Source organism: Poecile atricapillus, chromosome 3, assembly GCF_030490865.1.
Source record: "Poecile atricapillus isolate bPoeAtr1 chromosome 3, bPoeAtr1.hap1, whole genome shotgun sequence".
NCBI classification, from domain to species: Eukaryota; Metazoa; Chordata; class Aves; order Passeriformes; family Paridae; genus Poecile; species Poecile atricapillus.
Genome location: NC_081251.1, coordinates 99355033 through 99376221, shown reverse-complemented (window position 1 = coordinate 99376221; position 21189 = coordinate 99355033). Strand labels below are relative to the sequence as shown.

At 38.5% G+C, this 21189-nt stretch overlaps 1 protein-coding gene across 1 annotated transcript in view; it reads right to left on the bottom strand.

Annotated features, from left to right (window-relative positions):
- Positions 1–1424: 1424 nt before the first annotated feature.
- Positions 1425–21189, bottom strand: part of CNIH3 (cornichon family AMPA receptor auxiliary protein 3) — a 44696-nt gene continuing 24931 nt past the window's right edge. The window contains exons 4-6 of the mRNA XM_058835577.1: positions 6667–6779; positions 4104–4247; positions 1425–2403 (exon numbers count right to left, since the gene is read on the bottom strand). Of these exons, the coding sequence (XP_058691560.1) occupies positions 2376–2403; positions 4104–4247; positions 6667–6779 (285 nt within the window). The 3' untranslated portion in view covers positions 1425–2375. The remainder of the gene's footprint in view (positions 2404–4103; positions 4248–6666; positions 6780–21189) is intronic.

Sequence of the window (21189 nt, the reverse complement as noted above, 5' to 3'; positions counted from 1 at the left end):
TTAAAGCATGTATTTAGAATATAGGAAACTTGAATTAGTTTCTTTTAATCTCCTATGAAATCCTAGAAGATGCATGGAATGATTCAGTCACCTGCTCAGAAATGAAAGTTTTATGAGGTAGCAAGACATCTAGAAGTTATTCACTGTGATTTGTTCCTGTGAATCTAGTTCCTATACTGCTGAAGAACTGGATGCTTTAGTTAGGATGCAGAGAAGAAATTAAGTTACAGACAATCATTAGCTTTTCATGGGTTGTGCATTAATTTTTCCACTGCAGCAGAGCTTTATCAGTTGGCTCTGTAATGATCCAGGGAAGTTTCTTAGCTCAGGCTCACTCCAAGAGAACACATCTGTATTGCTTGCAGAGTCAGTGTGATTTCAAGAACAGTTGTACAATCCAAACCTATGAACCATCAGAGTCCAAATTAGCTTCACAACATCTGATTTGGCAGCATTATGCTTCTAGAACTGGGTATACTACATTGTAGGAAGATAAAATGCATCCAGTAAGAACTAAATTAAAGAATTAAACTACTGTAAATTAAAGAATGTCAGCCCTTGAGACAACTTCATATAAATGTTGTTAGAATGACCCTAGTATAATGATTGCACAGGCCAGCTAGCTCCATTCCAAGGAATGCCAAGGATTTGGGAGCTGGCATGGTCCAGGAGCAGAGAGTGAGCATGCAGCCACCCTGGTTTGCTGGTTAACAGGATTTAATTTTGTTAACATAGCCAGACCAAACCAGAGTGAATGCTGGCACCGTAGGTACACAGCAACTCCAGCTCCTTATGGAACACGCCAGACATGGGATGACTCAGCAGCCATTGTGAGACTGCATCTGTCCTGCTGAACTGCTGTGCCCAGCCTAAAAACACCTCAGAGCTCGGTACTGGATCAGTCTACTGGCTCTCAATAGCCAGACCAAATGTGGTGAGCAGTGAGCTCGCGCTAACAGGACCAGCTGTGAGCAACCAGGAGACAAATGGGTCTCTCCACGCTATTCTCTGCCAATCTCTGGTAGAAACCCACCTTATTAGCTCTTTGCCAATGCAAGAGCCAAGCAGTGTCTGTGAAGGCTCTGGTGTTAGTTTTGAGTTTACAGCCTTGCTACTACCCACAGCACCAGTGATTTTGAGAGAAATAAGTCTGGGTTCACCCCGATCAGCACTGAAATATATTTAGCAGCAATTCTGGACACTTGATGCCTTTGACCTGTCAAACAGATTGACCTAAAATGTAAATAGATTGTGAGTATTTACGTAGATATATATTTGTATATAATACATATGTATAAAGATATGCAGCCCATAAAAATGAATTTGAATGAGAATTCTGTGACAAAATTTAAAAACCTTTAAATTATAAAAAAACTGAACATCTTTCAATAGGAACCTCATACAGGACAAAGACATTTTGTGTATTTGTTCCAGCTTAAATTTTACAGCAGAAAGTAAAACTGCAAAACAGAATTACAGACCACAATTAGCTGGTCCAGTATTTGCTATCCAGCATTGTGATGTATATAATAGCTACGTTACAATCCTCTTTAAATATATTAAGCTTTTACCTGGTTTGGTTATTTTTTGTCAGTCAGAGGAATACTATTCTGATTAGGGCTTGGCCTGATTAAGTTAAACCCAGTGTATTTCTACATCTCACTGTACAGTGTTGGTGCATCATAAATGAAGTACAGAAATATACTGGATGTTCACCTTCAAAAATAGCATATACTTAGAGTACAGAACACTGAAACTGCAAATTCTTCTGTTATTGTTGTTTTGGCTGGGAAAAAGTAAAACAACAAACCAAAACCACTGAAGCAGTTCCATGAGATTTGACATCCCTGTTTGACCAGTGTCATAAGAATAGCCCTGCAGGACAGTCACACATCTTGTCTATAGTCCACTCAATGCTCAGAATGTGTTGTACAGCTCTTCTTTCTGTGTGAGATCATCTTGTCCTGTGCTTCCTCAGTCCAGAATAGTCCTTAAGAAAAGAAATGTTGCTTCCTGGAAGACAGGAGGGACTATAGACATTATAGTTCTACTGAATCCGCTAAACCAAGCAGCATTATCCCTGGAGAGGTGAACAGCTGTACAATTTGGCCCACGATGTTGCAATTTTTTTTGTTTGCTTGGGTTTTGAAAATAATTTGCTGCAATACATTGAGAAACAGGAGACAAACACAATTAACTCAGCCATTCTCCCATGGTATTCTTCTTCTCTTTGCTGGATCTCTCTTTCATGTACCATATTTACTGCTTGGGTTCAAAGTTTTCCTCTTTGCTTTTTTTAATCATGCATCCTTTAGTTCACTCATCCTTGCACCTCCAGCCTTTGTTGTTTTCAGTCTTTAGCGAAGATCTTTCAGTTAAGAGCTCACCAGAGTGTAGATCATGCTGCATGTAAAAGAAAGACACAATATGAAAGTATCTCTTTGAAGCATGCAGAGCGCTTTGATTTTTATAACCCTTTGCTGTCTGTTCCTCAGGTCTGACTGTAATGGCCTGTGCTTTCCTTTGCATTCTTTCTATCTCTCTAAAGCATCTTAATTATGGTGTATTCAAGATGAGTATCAAAAGGCACTCAAGAAATAACAAATTCATTATCGACATCCTACTGCACCACAAGCTGTGTTTGAGCTTTTTAAAGCTCAGTCTGATGTCTGGATTTGAACAGTGAAGAAACAAAACCATTTTGCTTTAGTGTGTTTGATCTTTAAAACTTCAACCAGCAACTCTCGGCAGGGCAGGCAAGGTTTTCCATGAAATTGCATTGTTTTTGATTCCTTTGGAAAAAAACTCTGTGCACTAGAAGAAACATAAAATGCAGCCACCAGCTGGACTGAATCCATACATATTAAATGCAACTCTGAAAAGCAGGGAAAACAGAGTATATTGCCACAGATCCAGTTTGCTGCAATTCTAATTCTGCCAATACCCAGGAAAGCACTGAAAAACCGCCTGCAATTTATACTATTTTATCTAGCACCAGGCAGTGGACTTTTGGATGGTGGCCACGTTTTAGAATGAAGAGCTCAGAGGAAGCTGTACAGCAGTAAAGTCTCAGGAGAAATGCTACATCATACTACAGAGCTGACTTTGATCGCAACATAAAAATGTGGAGTTAGAAAATGCTTTTCTCCACAAACCTCAATAGCATTTAGAAGGAATATTGCGAAAAAAAAACCCATGCAGCAGTGACTCTTCAAGATATGGGGAACAGCAGAACAGGTAAGACACCAGTAATCAGAGGAGAAAAACAGCAGCACATAAACCTGCCTTGCAGTGGGATGACTATATGCAAGACTGGCTTGAAGAGGCAACTCTATGCAAATACATCATGGAGGAAGGAGCAGAAGAAAGACATCTAAAGCATCACCTTCATTTAAAGTGTGTTAGAGCTTGTTGTCCCGTAGTTTATGGTGTGATTACAGGGGTGACTAAAAGCACTGATATCCTAGCAAGGCCTTACTTTAAATGATCCTGACATATATTTGCACTGGGCATTTGTGCTTGTGCACTGAGGACATGTGACAACTGAGAGGGGCAGGGGGACAATGCCCAATTGGTGTGCATATCTCCATGAATGTACTTTAATTAGGGACTTGGATCATGCACAGGCTTTCCACTGTCACGAATGTGACATTGCCTGTAGGAATGATTACAGGCATGGTGCATACCATGTTCCCACCCAACATCTACCTATCCATTTATTTACCATCTTGACTATTACTACACCAGAGGTTTAGTACTTTTCTTATGATCCTCTTAAATCATAAGGAATTATAGTTTTTTTTATTTGATGTAATGCCATTAGCACAACATTCACTATTTTACCCATCTTAAGAGACCATATAGAGAAGCAAAAGTTATTTCCTTTGACTGGTGCTGGGGCCTGGCTCAGGCCTTAGGTAAACACTAAATATTCTATACTGAAGTGCCAGCAGTCAGTGGGAGTGCTCCCCTTAATCAACATCAGAAGCAATGTTTTATGATACTAAGGAAATTGTCCAATTGGTTCCAGTCGTTCCTAAATGCAATTTCACAAGTGAAATGAAAAGTAGCTACTATTCTCTTAGTGAAACGGCCAGACTTACCAGTAGAGATAGTAGAAGAAGGAAAGGAGGTAGAAGGCCAGCTTGCACCAGGCCTCTTTTTGGCAGTAACTCAAGGTATCTGCATTCATGACTGCAGGTGGATCATATGCCAGCTCTGAGCTATCTGCTGGGCAACGAAAATACCTGAAAGCAGGAGAAGACACCTGGAATGACTCTGTAATAATCTGTATTAAGTATGTGCAGATACACACCTGACTACCACCTTTCATGATAGAAGAGGAATTCCCCTTTCTTTCTCAAGTCTCTGTTTCCAGACATTGTAAAAATCAGGATGATAGCCTAAGCACTCCTTTCTTACAGAACAAAGCAATTAATGAATGTGGATTTTCTGTATTCTATTGATTCTTCAGATTGAAACATTTTCCCTTTCCACAGAGTTATTTCTAGCTTATCCACTAATCACTTACATGCCGTGAGTGACAATATATGGAGGTTTGTGATCACAGAGTGGTGGAAGGATTAATGGGCTTTTATTGCACCTACACAACTGATTTCAAACATGAAAGGTGACAGTCCCAACCAACTGGTAGCTAAGTTCCTCCAACTCTGAAAAGGAAAAAAGCCAATATGAAGTAACGTAAGGAGTGGCTGAGCAATGTTTTCTACATGTGGCACTGCTCAAGAATTTATCATCCAAATAATTTTCTTCAGAAAATATTTTTCTTCTAACATAAGAGAAATTTCTAATTTTTCTCAGCAGTGACTGAATGTTTGAGAAAATCCTGACAAAAGAACTTCTTTGACAAAGGAGCTTTTGTCTCAGTTAGTTTCCAGTAAAAAGCAAAAGCAAAACAACAAAAAAAAAGAAGTCCTCAACAAAATTAATGAACTACTCTAAGATCAGCACAGATCAGAGGAAATATTGTTATTTCTTCTGCTTTGACAAAGTTATCAGAAGATTGCTGATTGCTTATATATGGATAGACAGACAGACAGGAAGATATAAAAACACCAGGCAAGTGACCAGCAGCAAACTTTGAAAGGAGATGTTCTCAAAATAACTTTGCCTTTCTCCCTTCCAATGTTAGTCACATCCATTTACAACCTTTAATAAGATTGCAAATTCTTTTATGGAGAGCCACAGGTGAAATCCTGCTTAAATCTTTTCATCTGGATGATGATATTACACAGTGTCTTCCCACTTTTAAAATTCTTTGCAGAATTTTACACCATTAACCCAAACCTGCCTGTGGTTATAGCAGGAGTAATTATGGAGTACTTATAGCAAAGCATATGAAGAATCATAGAAAAAAAAAAGAATCAAAAGTCCTCTCTAAAGGTTGATATCATTACTTAGAATCTGACCATTTTCCTCTTGAATGTATTTGTTTTTAGAAATTTTTTAAAATGGGTATCATTGTCACATGAAGGGTTGTTGACCCTTAGCAAAAGAGCAGCATCAGACATCATTGTTATTGCAGCAGAACAACATGGAGAAAAGCACTTGTAGCTTCATTTCATTTAGCTTTCTGAAAACTATACTGACACTCTAATTTCTGAATAATACACTTTATCATATGACTCTGCATTACTACCAAGCTTTTGCAGAAAAAAAGTGCAAAAAAGCTACTGCTTTTAAGTTCCTGGTTGAGATGATGATTTTGACTTCTTTACAGAATTATTCTTCTGCTACCATATGTACCTTTGTAACACAAAGAGACCCTGACAGACAAAAATCATCTGTGCTTTTACAAACATTGTGAAAATGCAAAACTAGGGAAATCTCCAGACTGACAACCACAAAAACTGATGTCTCTTGGTTATTTTCAGAAGCAACAGAAGGCCGATCCTTCACTAAAATGCAGAGAAAGATGCAGCAGCAGCAACTGCACTGCCTGTCTGGAAATCAACAGCAGGTCTTATGTGATCAACTCTGGAAGCCCCTCGGAGAACATAAACACAGTTCAGAGATCTCAAGTGGGAACACTCCCCACTTCTTCATATGGGCAGTGTGAAGAACCAGTTCTTCACCCATTGCAATCCCTACTCCACGAGTCTTTAAAAGAGAACTCTCTCGCAGAACAGAAATTCCCTACTGTACAGAAACAACTTACTTTACGCTGAAAAAAAAAAAGCTGCCAAAGAATATGAGACACAAAAATCTGTCATCCTTCCCATTCTCTATTTCACAACTACAATGGAAAGGTTTCCTTGCTAGGGCTGAATGAAGAGGTCCAAGCTCTTTCTGATATGAACTGTCTTACAATTCCCCATCTGTGAAGTATTTAGAGCCTCACCAAGTACCACATTCAGATTCCAGCCTATTTCACTTCTACGTTTTCACTCATTTGCAGTGAGTGCATCCTGACACCCTCCAGAATATTCATCCAAGTAACTGAAAGCCACAGTTGTATTATCATATGTCTTCCTTAGCCATTCTAAATCATGAAAAAATTTCCTTTTTCTCTGGAAATATAAGTTTCAGCTGCTTATAGGCAAGAGATACTCATCTACACTGTCCTTGCCTGTTCACACAATCTGCACATGTGCTGAGCTGGCAAACAAGGCTAACAAGCAGTAAGCATATAAAAGAAGGGCTTACCTCCAGAAGTGATATAAAAGCAAAGGAACATTTAACCCCAGTGTGAGCCACTCCTGAGCACATAAAAACATTATGCAGAAAAGACTGTGGATGGAGTACTCTGGCAGCACCAGCTAAAAGGAAAGGAACAGAAATAACAGAAGTCAGTAAAACAAACACCTCTTTGATTTTAGTCACCCAGGTAGTTTTTCAGAGAACAAATGAACTCTGCAAGTCTTGCAAGTCTCCCATGTGTCTGTCTCTCCCTAGACACACCTCAGCTGGTGGACAGTGTGGCTTTGAGCAAGGAGCACAAGAACCCAGGCCAGGTTTGTTAAGGTTCTACCCAAGCTTGTGCTCCAAGGGCTTGTTGAGAGACATGGGACAAATCACTTACTGTTCCAGATTAATGTCTACAAAACATGCATTGTATTAATGCCTCCCTCACAAAAGCATTTGGAGACTAAATGAATGTCAGTAAAAGAGTTTTCAAAGAACAACGTTTTATTACTGAATCATTCAGAAAGGAAACAACAAAAGCATTTCTCAAGTTTTGCTTCTATACTGGAGGAGTGTCTTTGGAAAAACAAAGCACTGTTTCTACCATTTGATATGTTATATACACCATAAAGAGATCAAATCCATTACTAAGGCAGTCTTGCAAGCACAAACCCACTAAGATAGGAAACTCACTTCCTAAGAAAATCCATGGCTCCCTACACTACTTGTTTCAGAACCATGATGACTCTTTCTATTAAAAGAGAAAATGAGTGGGCAGCTGGCAGAAGCAGAAATGTATGTGATGTTGATTCAGAGTAGTTATTTCAAAAGGCACTTTGCTTTCTTCACTGCTTTCCCATTTCTTAGCTGTTTTTCTTCTCGTTTTCTTCGTGTAATTTTCTCAGCAATCCCTGTTTCTTTTCTTCAAGTCATAGAAAAGGTTAATTTCCAGCAATGCATGTTTCTCAAAGCTAGACAAACTCATACAGAAATCATCTGCATCCACTGCTTCATCTTGGAGATACATCAACCAAAATTAAATCACAAAAGGCATTTTTGGGCTTTTTTTAATAACAATTCATTATCATCTGTCAAATAATTGAAGTGATCCCTATTTTTTAAAACAAGGTAAAATTTACTATACAGCCTCTCCAAATATCTACTCCCATACAGCTGTGCTGCAAGGAATTCCATCATCTTGGTTCTAGGAGTCTTTCCACCTCACATGGAACATACTGCTGTAATTGATTTCACTTCAGTACTTAAAGAAGTTAACAGATTCTGATAGCTCTGTGACTGTGCCTTCAACTTAAACAATCTCAAGGGCTTATTTTACGTGGATGACAAATCATAATACAATTATATAGTTCAGATTCCAGATGGTACTTATTTATCACTGCTGGATCTTTTTTTTTTTCAGTTTTAGAATGTGATTTACAACATGACTATAACCTTTCCCCAAAGAATGATTCATCTTCATAACAAATTGTAGACAAGAAAAGTCTTCATGATGTATGTCTGCCCACTAAGCATCACAACACTTAAAAGCACATTACATTAATTTTCAGCTATTTGATTTCTGATTCCAACACAATACACAAGCTTAGCGAGACTGCAGCCCTGGTGTCTGATCAGTGGGCTGACTGGTAATAAGAGGGAAGGAAACCCACGGTGAATATTTATGCAGAACTTGAAAAACAAAACAAAAATCTGCAGTGACACTAGAAAGGAAGCAAAGGAAACGGAGGATTCTCAGAAGCAGGCTCACTTTCCAGTCACAATTTCTGGTGAAAATTAAATCTATCTATACTTTGTTAGAACAGCAAATGGGTCATTTATGTCTCTTCACCCTTTTCTTGGAGTGGTATTTTCCAGTAGACGTAAATAAAGATAGGATCATTCCTGATCACTGTTTCTGGAGAGAATTCATGCAAAGAAACAAACAAAGCCCAGCCTACAAAGCCAGTTACATTCAGCTGAGGTATTTCAGAAACCAAATCTAGAAGGAGGTGAGAGACTTGGAAGCATAAAGTACAGAAAGGCATTAACTAACAGCAAGGCTTATGAGGTCAAGTAAAGAACTAAAATAAAATATTGCCTCAGTTCTTAGCTGTAAGCATCATCCTGCAATTTGACACTATATCCTCCAAAAACAATGGAAGCTTAAAATCAGCTTTCGAAACATGGGACTCAGCTCCTGGAGGAAAGAAAGCTGGTTGAAAAACAAGCAGCAGTCAATCCTTGCTGTTCCTGCTGAGGTACTCAACTGAAGAGCAACTTCAGTGCTACAGATAACTGCAACAGGAATTAAACCATCGTCTTTAATTCATTCCTGTGAGAGCATAGGAAGCTGTCAGATGGTAAACATGTTAGGATATAAATAGTACACTTCTATTTTGAACCAGGAACATCCTGATTCAAATAATGACCTCTGCTTTCTGACACAGCTCAAGATGAAGCTTGTGATGGTTATGAAACATGGAGAAGAAGGAGAAACTGGCATAGCAGCACAGTTCTTAAGGGACACAACTTGGTCACTTCAAGTCCCAAGCTCAAATGGCAGTACAAATTTACCACCAGAAATTCAGCTGGCTGATATTTCCCTGTGGAAAACCACAGGAAAGCCTGAAAAGGAAGTCAGCTTCTAGACCAAAAAATTGCTACTAATCGGAAATGCCTTTTGCTACAACATAAGCAAGGGAAAAAGAAACCACTTTCTTAGTTTTGCTCTGGTATAAATGTATAGTTAAGTAAATGTCCAAATCAGTAAAGCCTTATTTACAATTCATCATTGACATTTAAAATGTAAAACCTTAGCTGGGTATCATCCTCATTACCATACACCACAAGAATTTATTCTCATACAAAGTAGTACACACACACACTGCACATGTAGATTGATCCTTCTCTAATTACAAAGAAAAGAAGGCAGGCTTTCCTATGGACAGTCGTCTGGGTTTGGCTGAAGTAAAGATCAGGAAAACAAGCACTGAACTTAAGCACTGTTATAGGTAAGTTGTGTGATGGTTGGCTCTCACAATTACGGGATGGTTATTGTGTGTACGTTAAGAGAAGTTTTGTTGATGTATAGTCATGTTACTGTGGTTTGTTGTTTGGATATCCTCTGTTCACCCTGTATTGCTGACTCTGCAGAGTTTTAGTTGGCGGGGACATGTTGAGGGAGGCCTGTGTGAGAGCAGGCCTGTCGCTAGGGAGCGTGGCATGGCAGCACCTGTTCTCCAATCACATTGCCAGAGAGCAGCCTCCACCAATGAGCAGTGAAGAAGATGTTGACTGACAGGCTTTGGGTGGGGCCAAGGTCACCTGATGCAATAAAATGTAGAGCAGCCATTTTGTGAGCAAGCACATAGCTGCTCGTCACAGATACTCCCAGCACTGTAATTTTTCCTGATTCAGGCCTTTGTTGTGTTTTGTTAAGGTTTAATAAACCTTTGAAATTTTTAAAAGTGAGCGTCGTTTCTCACAAGCACCTATCAGCAGCTTCTTTCTGTTTATAGGAATACAAAGACTTCTTTAGAGAAGCTCAGACCTAAATAATGTTATTCTGTTTCCTATTTCCTAAATATGTTCTGTTGTTCTTATTAAAAGATAAACCTGCCTTCTTCTGTCTGTATCTTTCCTCCTTATTCTGTTTATTACATATGGATTCCTCCTTCTCAAATGTAATTTTTATTTTATAGGATGCTGTATCTTTTTTACATGGAATGACTTTTACAGTTTGTCTCACCGGTGAACAGGGCCCATAAAATATCTCACAGAAAACAGAAATGGGAAGATATTATAGCAGGAATAATAATACCCCTTCATCAGTGCTATCAAATTCTCACAGAAAATCAATTGCTACAAGTGAATCAGTTTTCCCATTTGTAAGCCACTGAAATGTCAAGATGCTTCTTTCCAGCACTTTGCTTAGACCACTGCTCCTGAGTGCTACACAATAATAATAATTCTCACAGAATTGCTGTTCCTTCCCCCAAAACACTCAAGAGTCTACATCAGTCTCCATCTGTGCATGTCAACCTCCACACTACAACCACAGATTTTACACTGTACCCAGAAATTGCCAGCCATTACACCCTACCCACCCCACCAGAGTTTCTGAGAGTCTTCATTACACTGTTAGAGGCTGAAACAACTTCTCATCTTAATGCCTGCTTTCTCCTCCTACAGATGGCAGGAAAATCCTGGAGAGAAGTGGGGGTTGAATCTCCGTGTAATGTGAAGAGCTCTGGTGATCACCCCAGTGGAAACAAGTTGTTCACCTTAAAAACACACAAGACCCTTTCCATCCACCTGAAAGCAGCAAAAAACTGAAAGCATCATGTATGTGTGGAATCACTCCCAGGCCCCAGATTAGGTCTGATCTAAATGCACGCTGCTTTATTGCAGTGGTTATTGCTACTGCATCTGCTTGCACTAGAGGATGACTGCAGCTTGTCACTATGGTGCTCATTTGCTGCTTTTTCCACCACATCCCTCAAAAAAGCTGAGAGAATCAGTCCTCATCAGTAGCAGGGAAAGAGGGGGTGGAGGGTGTACCCAAGGTTTTCAGGACACAGGATTTCAATAACACTCTAAAGCCCATCCCTACGGAGCCTGCCAGAGATAACCTGGGTTACTGGGGAGTGTCAGCTGAGTTAAAGATACTGTGAGATCAAAGGGAGATTGTTTAATGACTCTGAAATTCCCCTAACTGAACAGCACAGACCAGAAAAATCAGAAGTGTAGTGCAAGAAAGTGAAAAAAAGAAAGCAAAATCACGCAAAAAAATAGTAGTAGCATGTGCCTTATCCCAGACTGTGTGTATGTGGAATGTACGTACTCTGAAACAAATCATCTGTTTCCTCCTGCTGGTACACAAACCAAGGAAGAAAGGTCAACTGTGTGTAATTTAAATACACAGACCACACATCTTTATAATTCCAACCGTTTTAAACATACTGTTTGCACTGATCAAGCACACAAAACACTAAATTTACTCTTGAAATACAAGAAGTCTTTCCACTTTTCTAGTGTATCGTTCTAATCTACTTTAAATGATTTGGGTTACTTGACTTCCAAAACCTCTTCTGAAAGGCTGCCCTAGAGCCCAATACAGTGCTGTCACAATAAATATACTAAGGTTTTCTGTCCAAATATTCAGGTCCAATTTATTTCAATTCTCCTGTTAAAATCCACACTTGCTTGTGTCTCTACAGACTATTCACTAGTTGTTACTTCAGTAGCATCAAATTGTTATAACACAAACATGTAACAAAACCATTTTAAGTAATTCAAAACCATGTTATGCAAACCTCTAGAAGTATTTGGCCGTTTGGTAGGTAGATTTGTGCATGTAGTTCAAAAGAGAATGCATGGAAAATGAATTCCAGATCATCAAAAGGACAACGTGCAGTTGAACCTACTAAGTTCATGTATACAGCTTTACATTTTATCTGGGGGAGAGCAGCAGCACATGCATGCAAGACTTAATTTTACAAACCAAATGCAGAGCACAAATTAAAAAATAAAAGGGATATAACATCTGTGTTTTCACCCCTCCACCCACTTCTCAGGATCACAATGAAGCAAAGCAGCAAAAAGCCAGTGCTTTGTGAAGGTAATTTAATTATTCTAAAGAGCTATTGGAATTTCTTTAAATATTTCTTTCAAGTGGATGTGAACATAAGTCACTCCATAGCACAAATACCAGACAATGAAATGAATAACACAAAAAGCCTAATTACTATTCTCACTCCATATCCATCTGTGACACAGTACCAGATCTAATATTAAAATATAGGATTTCTGGATGCTCTTTCCATCTCAGCTACTAAACACATTTATATTTAGGCCTGTCGTTTCACTTCTCATTGTCTCTTTCTCTGTTCTGCAACATGGGGATAATTATATCCAATTCTGTATGTTCTACTGGAGCTAGTTTACGACTGGAGTATTTTAGCTTTTTCTTAAGACCAGCAAAAACTTCAACAGGAGTGACAGATGAGAACCAGGTCTTTACAGGACACTCATCAGGAATATCTATAAATATTTCGGTATTGCAGAGCCCATGAGAGGTCATAGCAGCCAACAGGTAAAAAGGTTATGAAACGGATTTAAAAAAAGACTGAAAGGTCTGCAGGGCACCAGCACTATTCAAGAAGTGCCCCATCCTTGGAAGGCACGTCATTAGGGCAGATGTGCTCTGATCTTACAAGTGTATCTCCTCTGCAAACTAACTGTTCTTTTCCACTCAGCAGGGATCAGGAGACATCTTTATGACCTTCCTTTTTCTAACGCTAATTCTGAGCCAGTAACAGAAGCTGGGTTAGCAGCCCTGGAGTGCAAACTCCTCTGATTGCCACAGCACTGGCAGAAAACAGGGTAATAAACCCCTTCTTGCCCTGTCTCACTTTCGTATTTCAGGCACCACCAGCCAGGGCACCCCGCAGCTGGGCTGTTCCAAGAGCTCCTGCCGCCTTTGTCTGCTCACCCAAAACTGGGGAGAATGGCAATTAGCACTGCAGCTGTTCATTACGAGCTACAAAACCAGCCCCCCAGTTCACAGGCAGGGCTATGAATGCAGAAACCTCAGGGATGATCAAAATGAAGTTCAGCCATCTGCATGGCTCAGGAAGGGCCCTCAGGCCTTCTCCTGGGGGTCTGCCCAAGATTGACACTTCCGAAAATGCTGAAAACTAAGTGTTCACTAAAGGGCTGTTTCCGTCTTGGGTGCGTAAAGATTGTCAGTCTGGGGAAGCAGATTTGGTGCAGTGCGGACATGGCAAAGACATTTCCTTCCCTGGCACTACAGCAGCTTTATAGAAAACATCAGCAACGAGATGCAAGCTAGGACATTTAACTCACAGCAGAAAAGACTGCATCCATAAACGGATACGGTGTAAAATCATTGCACTCTACATTTTGGAATTAAACTGCTTTTTGTAATTGCATAGTAGCTTTATAGGGTGTGATCCCAACTTAAACCTACACTGAACAGTCTGCCAAGCAGTGACCTTTGGTTTAACTTCCTTCGTTTTATTAAAATGCAAATACTTACTTTATTGCATACTGAATTAGAGCAAATACAGGCCATTAGCAAGTCAAATTCTGCCAATATTTCAATGCAGCTCTGAGGAGCAGATGCATAAATCGCATCACCCCAAGTGGCTGAGAAGTACACTGCTCTCAGGAGCACAGTACAGACAGCACAACTCATCTACATTTTTGCTTCATCTTCAGCTTATTCTGCTGTTACTCGTAATGTTCTCCCACTGTAAGGACTTATGTTTACAAATCCTCCAGAACAGGACTGGGAGAAGCTGAATTGTAGAGCAAGAGGTCATCAGTTGCAGAGTGACACTTTGTTTGGCACTTTGATTATTGACTAAACACTTAGAGATGAAATTAGCAGCAAAATATAGTCAGTTAAGCTGAAATAGTTTTATACATAAATATTTTCATGAGTAATAACACTATGAATATCTCCCTTCAAAGGGTGTTCCAGTTTTCCTCAGGCATCACTCTGGTAAATCCTACTTTCCCCCCAGAGTAAAAGAGGGATAAGGAGCAAACTGTGGCTGAGTCACAAGTTTGAACTCTTCACTCTTGCAATAGTTTTCTTAACTTCTCCCATTACAAGTTCCCCCTGCCATGAGCACCTGGCAGACACAGCAGGATCTATCTTCTCATTATCCCTAGGTAAGCACACAGACATCCTTAGGCAATTATTGCTAAAAATAACTATTGTTATGTTCTAACTTTTCAAAAGTGCTGAACTCAGGAACCTGTAAAATTGACTAAAAATAGTGTTGGCACAATTCACTTAATCAATGAGTGTCAGTAGTGAATGAATTGCCTGCCAGAAATACTACACTTCGTCTCAGTTCTTTACTCCTATTTAAGGACTTTCTTTCCAGATATGATACTGTATCCAAAGAAAGGACAAAAGGGATTATATTCAGTATTTTTACTGCAATAGTAACACTTTTTTTAGTAAAAATGAATGCAATCTCTTTAAAATAAAACAGAAAGTGTGAAGAAGAGACGGACTATCTCTAGTCAAGCAACATTTATGGGGTAATTTGTGTACAAAGTATATATACTGCCAGCTCTTTGATCCCACTTCTATTATCAGTTTTGCAAAATAGCTTCTGTGCCAAGTTCCACACTTTCTGATGAAATTCAAACTATGTGGGTGCCCAAAAGACTAACTGAATAAGGAATGCCCAATTTTATCCCTTTCCACACTTTACAGATAACAAATGTAACAAAAAACTAGGAAGAAAAGACTAAGAGAGGGAAAGAGAGAAGCTTTTAAATTATCTGTACTGAATTTCCTGTCAGGGTGCACAACTGAAAGAGGCAGCTCAGTAACAAAGGTACTGAAGGCCCAAGTTCTGTCTGTACTGGAAACCTATTACAAGATTCAGGGAAAATTCATTATGTCCTTCATCCTTCTGGTGCAAACAAAACCTCTACCAAGTGTGAATCACTGTGAATATATTAACTCCCTCCTCATTTAGGCAAGCTGCAGAAAATAATTAAATTATTAAACCAACACAGAGCTAGTGAAAGTGTGTCATATTTCAGTTACAAATATTTTACTTCCTTTTCTTGTATCTCCACTTTTCATGTCATCATTCTTCTTTCTTACCCTTGTTCAGCCTAAGCACTAATCTCCACTATTTACATGAACAGATTTAGAATTTATCTCCTGCCTCTTTTGACTAATGAGAGATGCTGTGTGAAAGTTGTCTAAAAGGAACTCTACCATAAGTCATGATTTTCATAAACTTAAAATTGTGTACTAATATATTTTTAGCTAACTTCAAATTTTATCCCTGAAGTGTAAAAATACTCTCTCCTAATGTAAAAATATCTTTTCAGAGCAACTCTGAAGGCCAGAATAAAGTTGGCTTTATCATGCAATAGAAGTTTAACAGTGCCTTTCAAATAAGGATGGAGAACTGAAATACAGACCGGTTTTTGGGTTTCTCACACATGCTCAGAGTCTAATGTATTTTAAAAAGTTTTGGGGCACTTCAAACAAAGGAGAACTTAAATATTTGAGTTTAGTTTTATGAAACTAAATTATATGCTTATAAAGCATGATGCAATCACAGTCCAAATCCTAATTGACAGAATATGCACAGCATGGCAAGCTTACATCCTACAAAATCTGCAGGTATAATTAATGCCTTGGAAACAGCAATATCCTTTATTCCACTGGCTGCATGTAAACTCTGGAATTTCTTCTGAGGCAGTTTGGAAGGTAATTTTGTGTGTGTATGTATAGCAGAGAGGTGCAGCTCATACTCAGTGTGATGTTGACAGTGATCTAGCTCATCTTATTGCCTGTGTTTATTACTATTTCTGTAGAGCAAACATCCCAAGCCTCTAAGCATACAACACCAGATAATTTCACTCCCAGCAGTCATCAATGTGACCACAATAGTCTGACTCCAAACTGGGCTGGATTTGAAGAGCTGCTGTAGAGATTCAAGACCCCATGCAATTATTGACACAACAAAAACATCAGCCCCCTCAAAAACAGCAAACAGATTTTTACCTTTGGTTAAAAATGAAAGATTCAAGCTCTGGCTACTAACAAGAAAATTAAGCAGGTCTCCAAAAATAAGATTTCTATCATCAGAACAACTGTGCAGCCTTTCCTTTCCTGTTGTGTACATGTCTTGTGAGTGTAAACAAATATTCTTCATATTTATTGCCATGTGTTTTTTGTAGCATCTGGCACAACAATTATTCTTTACCTGAGACCAAAAGTGCTGCTGTAACACAAACACCAATGCAAACATTATGGAAAAGGAGAGCCTTTTCAGTCTTACTGGAAGTCACCTCTGGCTGAAGCACAATACAACCTTTAAAAGATCAAAGTATCCAGCTAAGGAGAACAGAATGCAAAATTCAAAAAGCGGCAAAACGTAAGACAACACACATCCACCTAAAGGCAACAAAAGCAGAGTTGCTCCTTTATTATATTTTCACCCAGAAAGACATATGAAATAGCCTAAAATTACCCTTTTGACTTAAGACAATTTTAAAATGTGAAGTTTTCATCTGATAATGTTAATTCAGAATATCACTGTAGTCCAAATAACAGATCATATGTTTAAATCTCAAAAAAAGGATTAATGAACACCTCTTTCAGATTCACACTGTTTATCAGGCCAGTTAATAGCAAGTTCAGATCTTAACAAATCTAAAGTGATCCAATCAAAAGGATTCAACTCTGTTCTGAACCACTGAAATTGTAGTGGAAAGACTGGGGAGGAAATAAGAAAAATAGGCATTTGAGATGATAAAAATAATCTTAAAAATATATAGGATTTACTTAAATAGTTTTATACACTGCCTGGGTATAACCTTCTGCATTGTCCTGAGTCACAGGGAGACACTGGATAACAACCTGGGTATCTGCAGTATTTTTTTACACACAGAATTTTATATTCACTCTTCAGAAGATATCCACATTGCCTCTTGATGAAGGTTTGTGCTCCCAGTCACTCTGTGGGAAGGGTCTCCTGACAGGTTTCCTACTGCCCAGAAGATTACTCAAAACTCAGCAGTTTCATCACATTGCTGAGGTGTGAAAAGAGAGAGCATTAGATACATCAAGAAACATGACATGTACTGAGAAGCCAGTAACAACGATGAACTCTTTGGTCTCTAATGAGAGTGGACAGAGTTCATGTGTTCCATCATTGTAACAATCACTATTAAGAGGAAAAATGTCACATGCTGCCATTTTTTGTTCCCTTTTGTCATTTTTGTTTGAGCAGCAGTTTATCAGAACTCTGGAAACATCAGCCTCTTTCTATTGCAAGGCAGAATATCACTGGCATTTCCACAGCCCAAAAATGCCTTACGATTAGACTGAAAATTCTGTTTTCCTTTTAGATAACACAAGCATCTAAGCTTCAAAGACTAAATGTCCACTACCACTTAAGGGGAAACCTGGAATATATTAACCCTGCAGACTTATCCCTCTAAGTGTGGCTATGCTGGAACATTTTCTGTTAAATCCAACTTAATGAGGAATTAAAACATTTTTATTGAGGCTATAAAAAATGTATAGCACTACCAAGGTAAAACCACTGCTCCTAGTCTCAGTTTCACAACAAACTAATTGTCTTGCTGCTGTAGTTTCCACCTAAGAGATTTCTCAGCCTCAGGGAGAAAGTGTGGTTCCTTCTTAAAATATGGATGGTTACACACCACTTTCAAAATTCCTGGTGATTATGCATCACATTTGCTAAATTTGCTTATATAACCTCACATTAAGCATTTTAATGAACCATGCCATAGGCTTACAAAAGTGCTCTGCTAATGACTGTCAGCCTGCAGACCGGGTAAAAGAATGTCACACATCCATAAATCCCTAAATGCATGATGAAGCAACCAACAGACAGACCCAAAACCACACTCTTTAGAGAGAATCCATCACATTATCTCAGGCTTGCCAGTGACTATGAGGCAGAACAACAGAGAGAGCGATCCTCGCAATAACCAGCAAATTTATCAAGAAGAAAAGAAAATGATCAGTCACTTGAAATGAGCTACTGGGACACCTGACACTCCTCAAAGGACAGTGGCCACTGTAGCTACTGCAAGCAGGGACTGGTAGGAGCCACTGGAAGGTGAAGGTCTGGAGAATATCAAGGTCCAAGTAAAAAAAAAATATTTCATATGGAAATTACTTCAGTGCATATTGGTCAATCTCCTTCAGCCAAAATATGGGAGAAAAAAAGTAGTCAGCTGGATAAGGGTAAACAAGGTAAGATAGGGCTTTTAAACAAGGTTGATTTCACATAATATTTAGATACATATAAAGAGAAATAACCTCTATACTCAAATAATCCTGTTCTGCTATTAAGGAAAAGCCTAAAAGCTAATTTGTTCCATGTTAGCTGATCCAACGAGCTCAGTAACGTTTCACTGAACATTTTGTGGGGTTTTGTTCAAACTCTGAGAGTCTGCATTCAGTGCTAACAAACATGCATGACATGGACACAGGATCAAGCCTTATCTTCATCCTCAGAATGCTGTGTCCACAGCTGAACCTGTGGTGTTAACCCATAACCCTTGAAGCTCCTGTTTGCTCATGTCTCTGGATTACTGTTACTTGCACACATGTGAGTAATTTTAACTTGTTTTATGGAATGTATAAATATTGAAATGTACCAACACAAAACTATACAGACACTCTGTCTGGAATTCTATATTACACTCAGTAGGTTTTAAATTTTATTTACACTATCTCAGTCTGAATGGGATGGCTTCTAAAACAGCTCTTTGAGGTAATAAGGGTTTTGGTTATTTACCAAAACCTGGAAATACAGTAAAACATAACTATCATGGGTATTAGGGCATGTACAATGAAATATAAATTTAAAATACATGTTTATTTTACTTTTTCAAAGTGGTAAAAACAAGAATTGAACCTTGTTAACACCAGAACTACTGAATACAGAATAAATTTTCACTGTTACTACAGCTGATCCAGCTCCACTGGAAACCACAGTGACAGAGGTACAAGACCAGACCAAGCACTGTCACTGCCCAACCACGGAACTAAAACATTAGAACTTGTTTCAAAAAATATTAGATGAAGAGGTTTTTAGGTTTGTTTTGTTTGTTTTGTTTTAAACACCCCAGCTCCCGATTCACTATTTACTATATTATTGCTAGTACTGGAGTGCTGAACCGGCTGAGTTTGGTTATTCAAATACAGCCCCTGCAGGGGTTTTTGTCTGCGTATTTGTTTGCATTTTTCAAGACAGCTCAAGTTCATCTGGAACATCCTTGAGATTAATGTCACCTTGCCTGTGGTTAGAATTCTTGCTGAATTTATGCTGTTCCCATTATCCCTTCAGGAGTTGTAATAAAAAAAAAAAAAGAAAAAAACAAAGAAAAGCCAAAAAACCCCAAATAAAATCAAGAAAAAGGATTGAGCTCTGGTACAGTATTTTCTTACACTTGAAGCTTTAGGAATTTTAGGCATAACTTCACTAAAATACTACACTACATTAGAAAAATGAGTAAAAGTCTGTCTTTCATCTATCTCTACACCCTCCCAGTTAAGTTCCAGTTCTGATGTTCAGAAATCACTCTTATTTTAGCTTAGGATACTTTAAAAACAAATATTTGCTGATAATTGGAGAAGGGTTACTTAAATTGTTGAGCAGTGTCTGGCATGAGCAAACTGAAATCTGAAATGTGTTTACTGAGCAAGTAGTTCAATCAATTCTCCTCCTTAGTAAGGATTTATTGAACTAATTCAAAAATTATGATGCATAACCTCATCAAAATTTAATTTAAATTTCCTCCAAGGTAAAGTAATAATATTACAGTGCTTGATTAATGAATTTGACTGTATTTTAATATAGGAAATTCCTAATTGTCCTTAGTGTTAACGTTAGTATCAATTAGGAATTAAAAAATGAGGAATCAATCGGTTAGACAGATTTCTTGAAATACAACTGCAATTACAATTAAAAAATATTGCTGTCATCAGTAACTGAATATATTTTAACAACCCCACCAAAATATTTGACTGTAAAAATCATGGTAGATCTTACAGGCACATCTTGCCTATTGCACCCCTGAGCAGGGCTGATAAGCCCAAGAAGCCTGAGCTGCTCTGTACTGCTCTGCTCCCACCCACTACTAGTTTGTGTTCTCTGGACAGCACTGCAGTGAGCCATGGAATTACATCCTTAGGGAAGTAAAGGAAATTTATAGCAAAAAAGCCTCCACAGCATTTGCTCACACTGGTGTGTCCTGTGTGAATGACCTGACATTTGTGGGCCAACCAATGTCTGCATGATGGGATATTCAACAGTCTGCAGCACAAATTACCCTAGAAAGCCCTACACCACTGAATTAAATGAGGCTTCTGTAGCCTGAGAGAACCTCACATGGTGATGGTTCAAAAAATAAGCCTTCTTCTCATTTACTTCAGGACAGGAGAGATCTGACTGTGGCTATCCAACATTCATATCTTCTTTAAGCAGAATCAGTCATTCCCCAGTAACCAGAAAATTTGGGCTTATCTAATCCTACAGCACCATAGAAACAAGGACCCATGTGTTCCTGCATGCCAGCATCACATATATCTGTTTCACACAAACCCTGCTTGTTTTAATGATATATAAACATTTTCCCCAAACCAAAAATTCCTGGCTGCAGAACAGTTGCATCCTTCATTCTATTTTGGAAAATGTAAATAAGTTATATAATATCTGGTGAAATATAACACACCTGGTCACAGTTTCTCAATAAACTTCTCCAAGTGTTTTGGAGATAAACCCAAAAACACATCCTTAGAAGAGTCTTTGCTCACTGGGATCAGATTCCTGTGACATATTTAACAATTTAAAAAGTCTCAAGAACCCCTTCTAAAACCATGTAATGAAAGTGAACATACTTTTATAGCCCAACCATAACCTCTTTAAAACAACAAATTTACATCAGCTCTTAAGCATTAAGTTCTAATGTCATAAATAACAAGGTACCACTGTT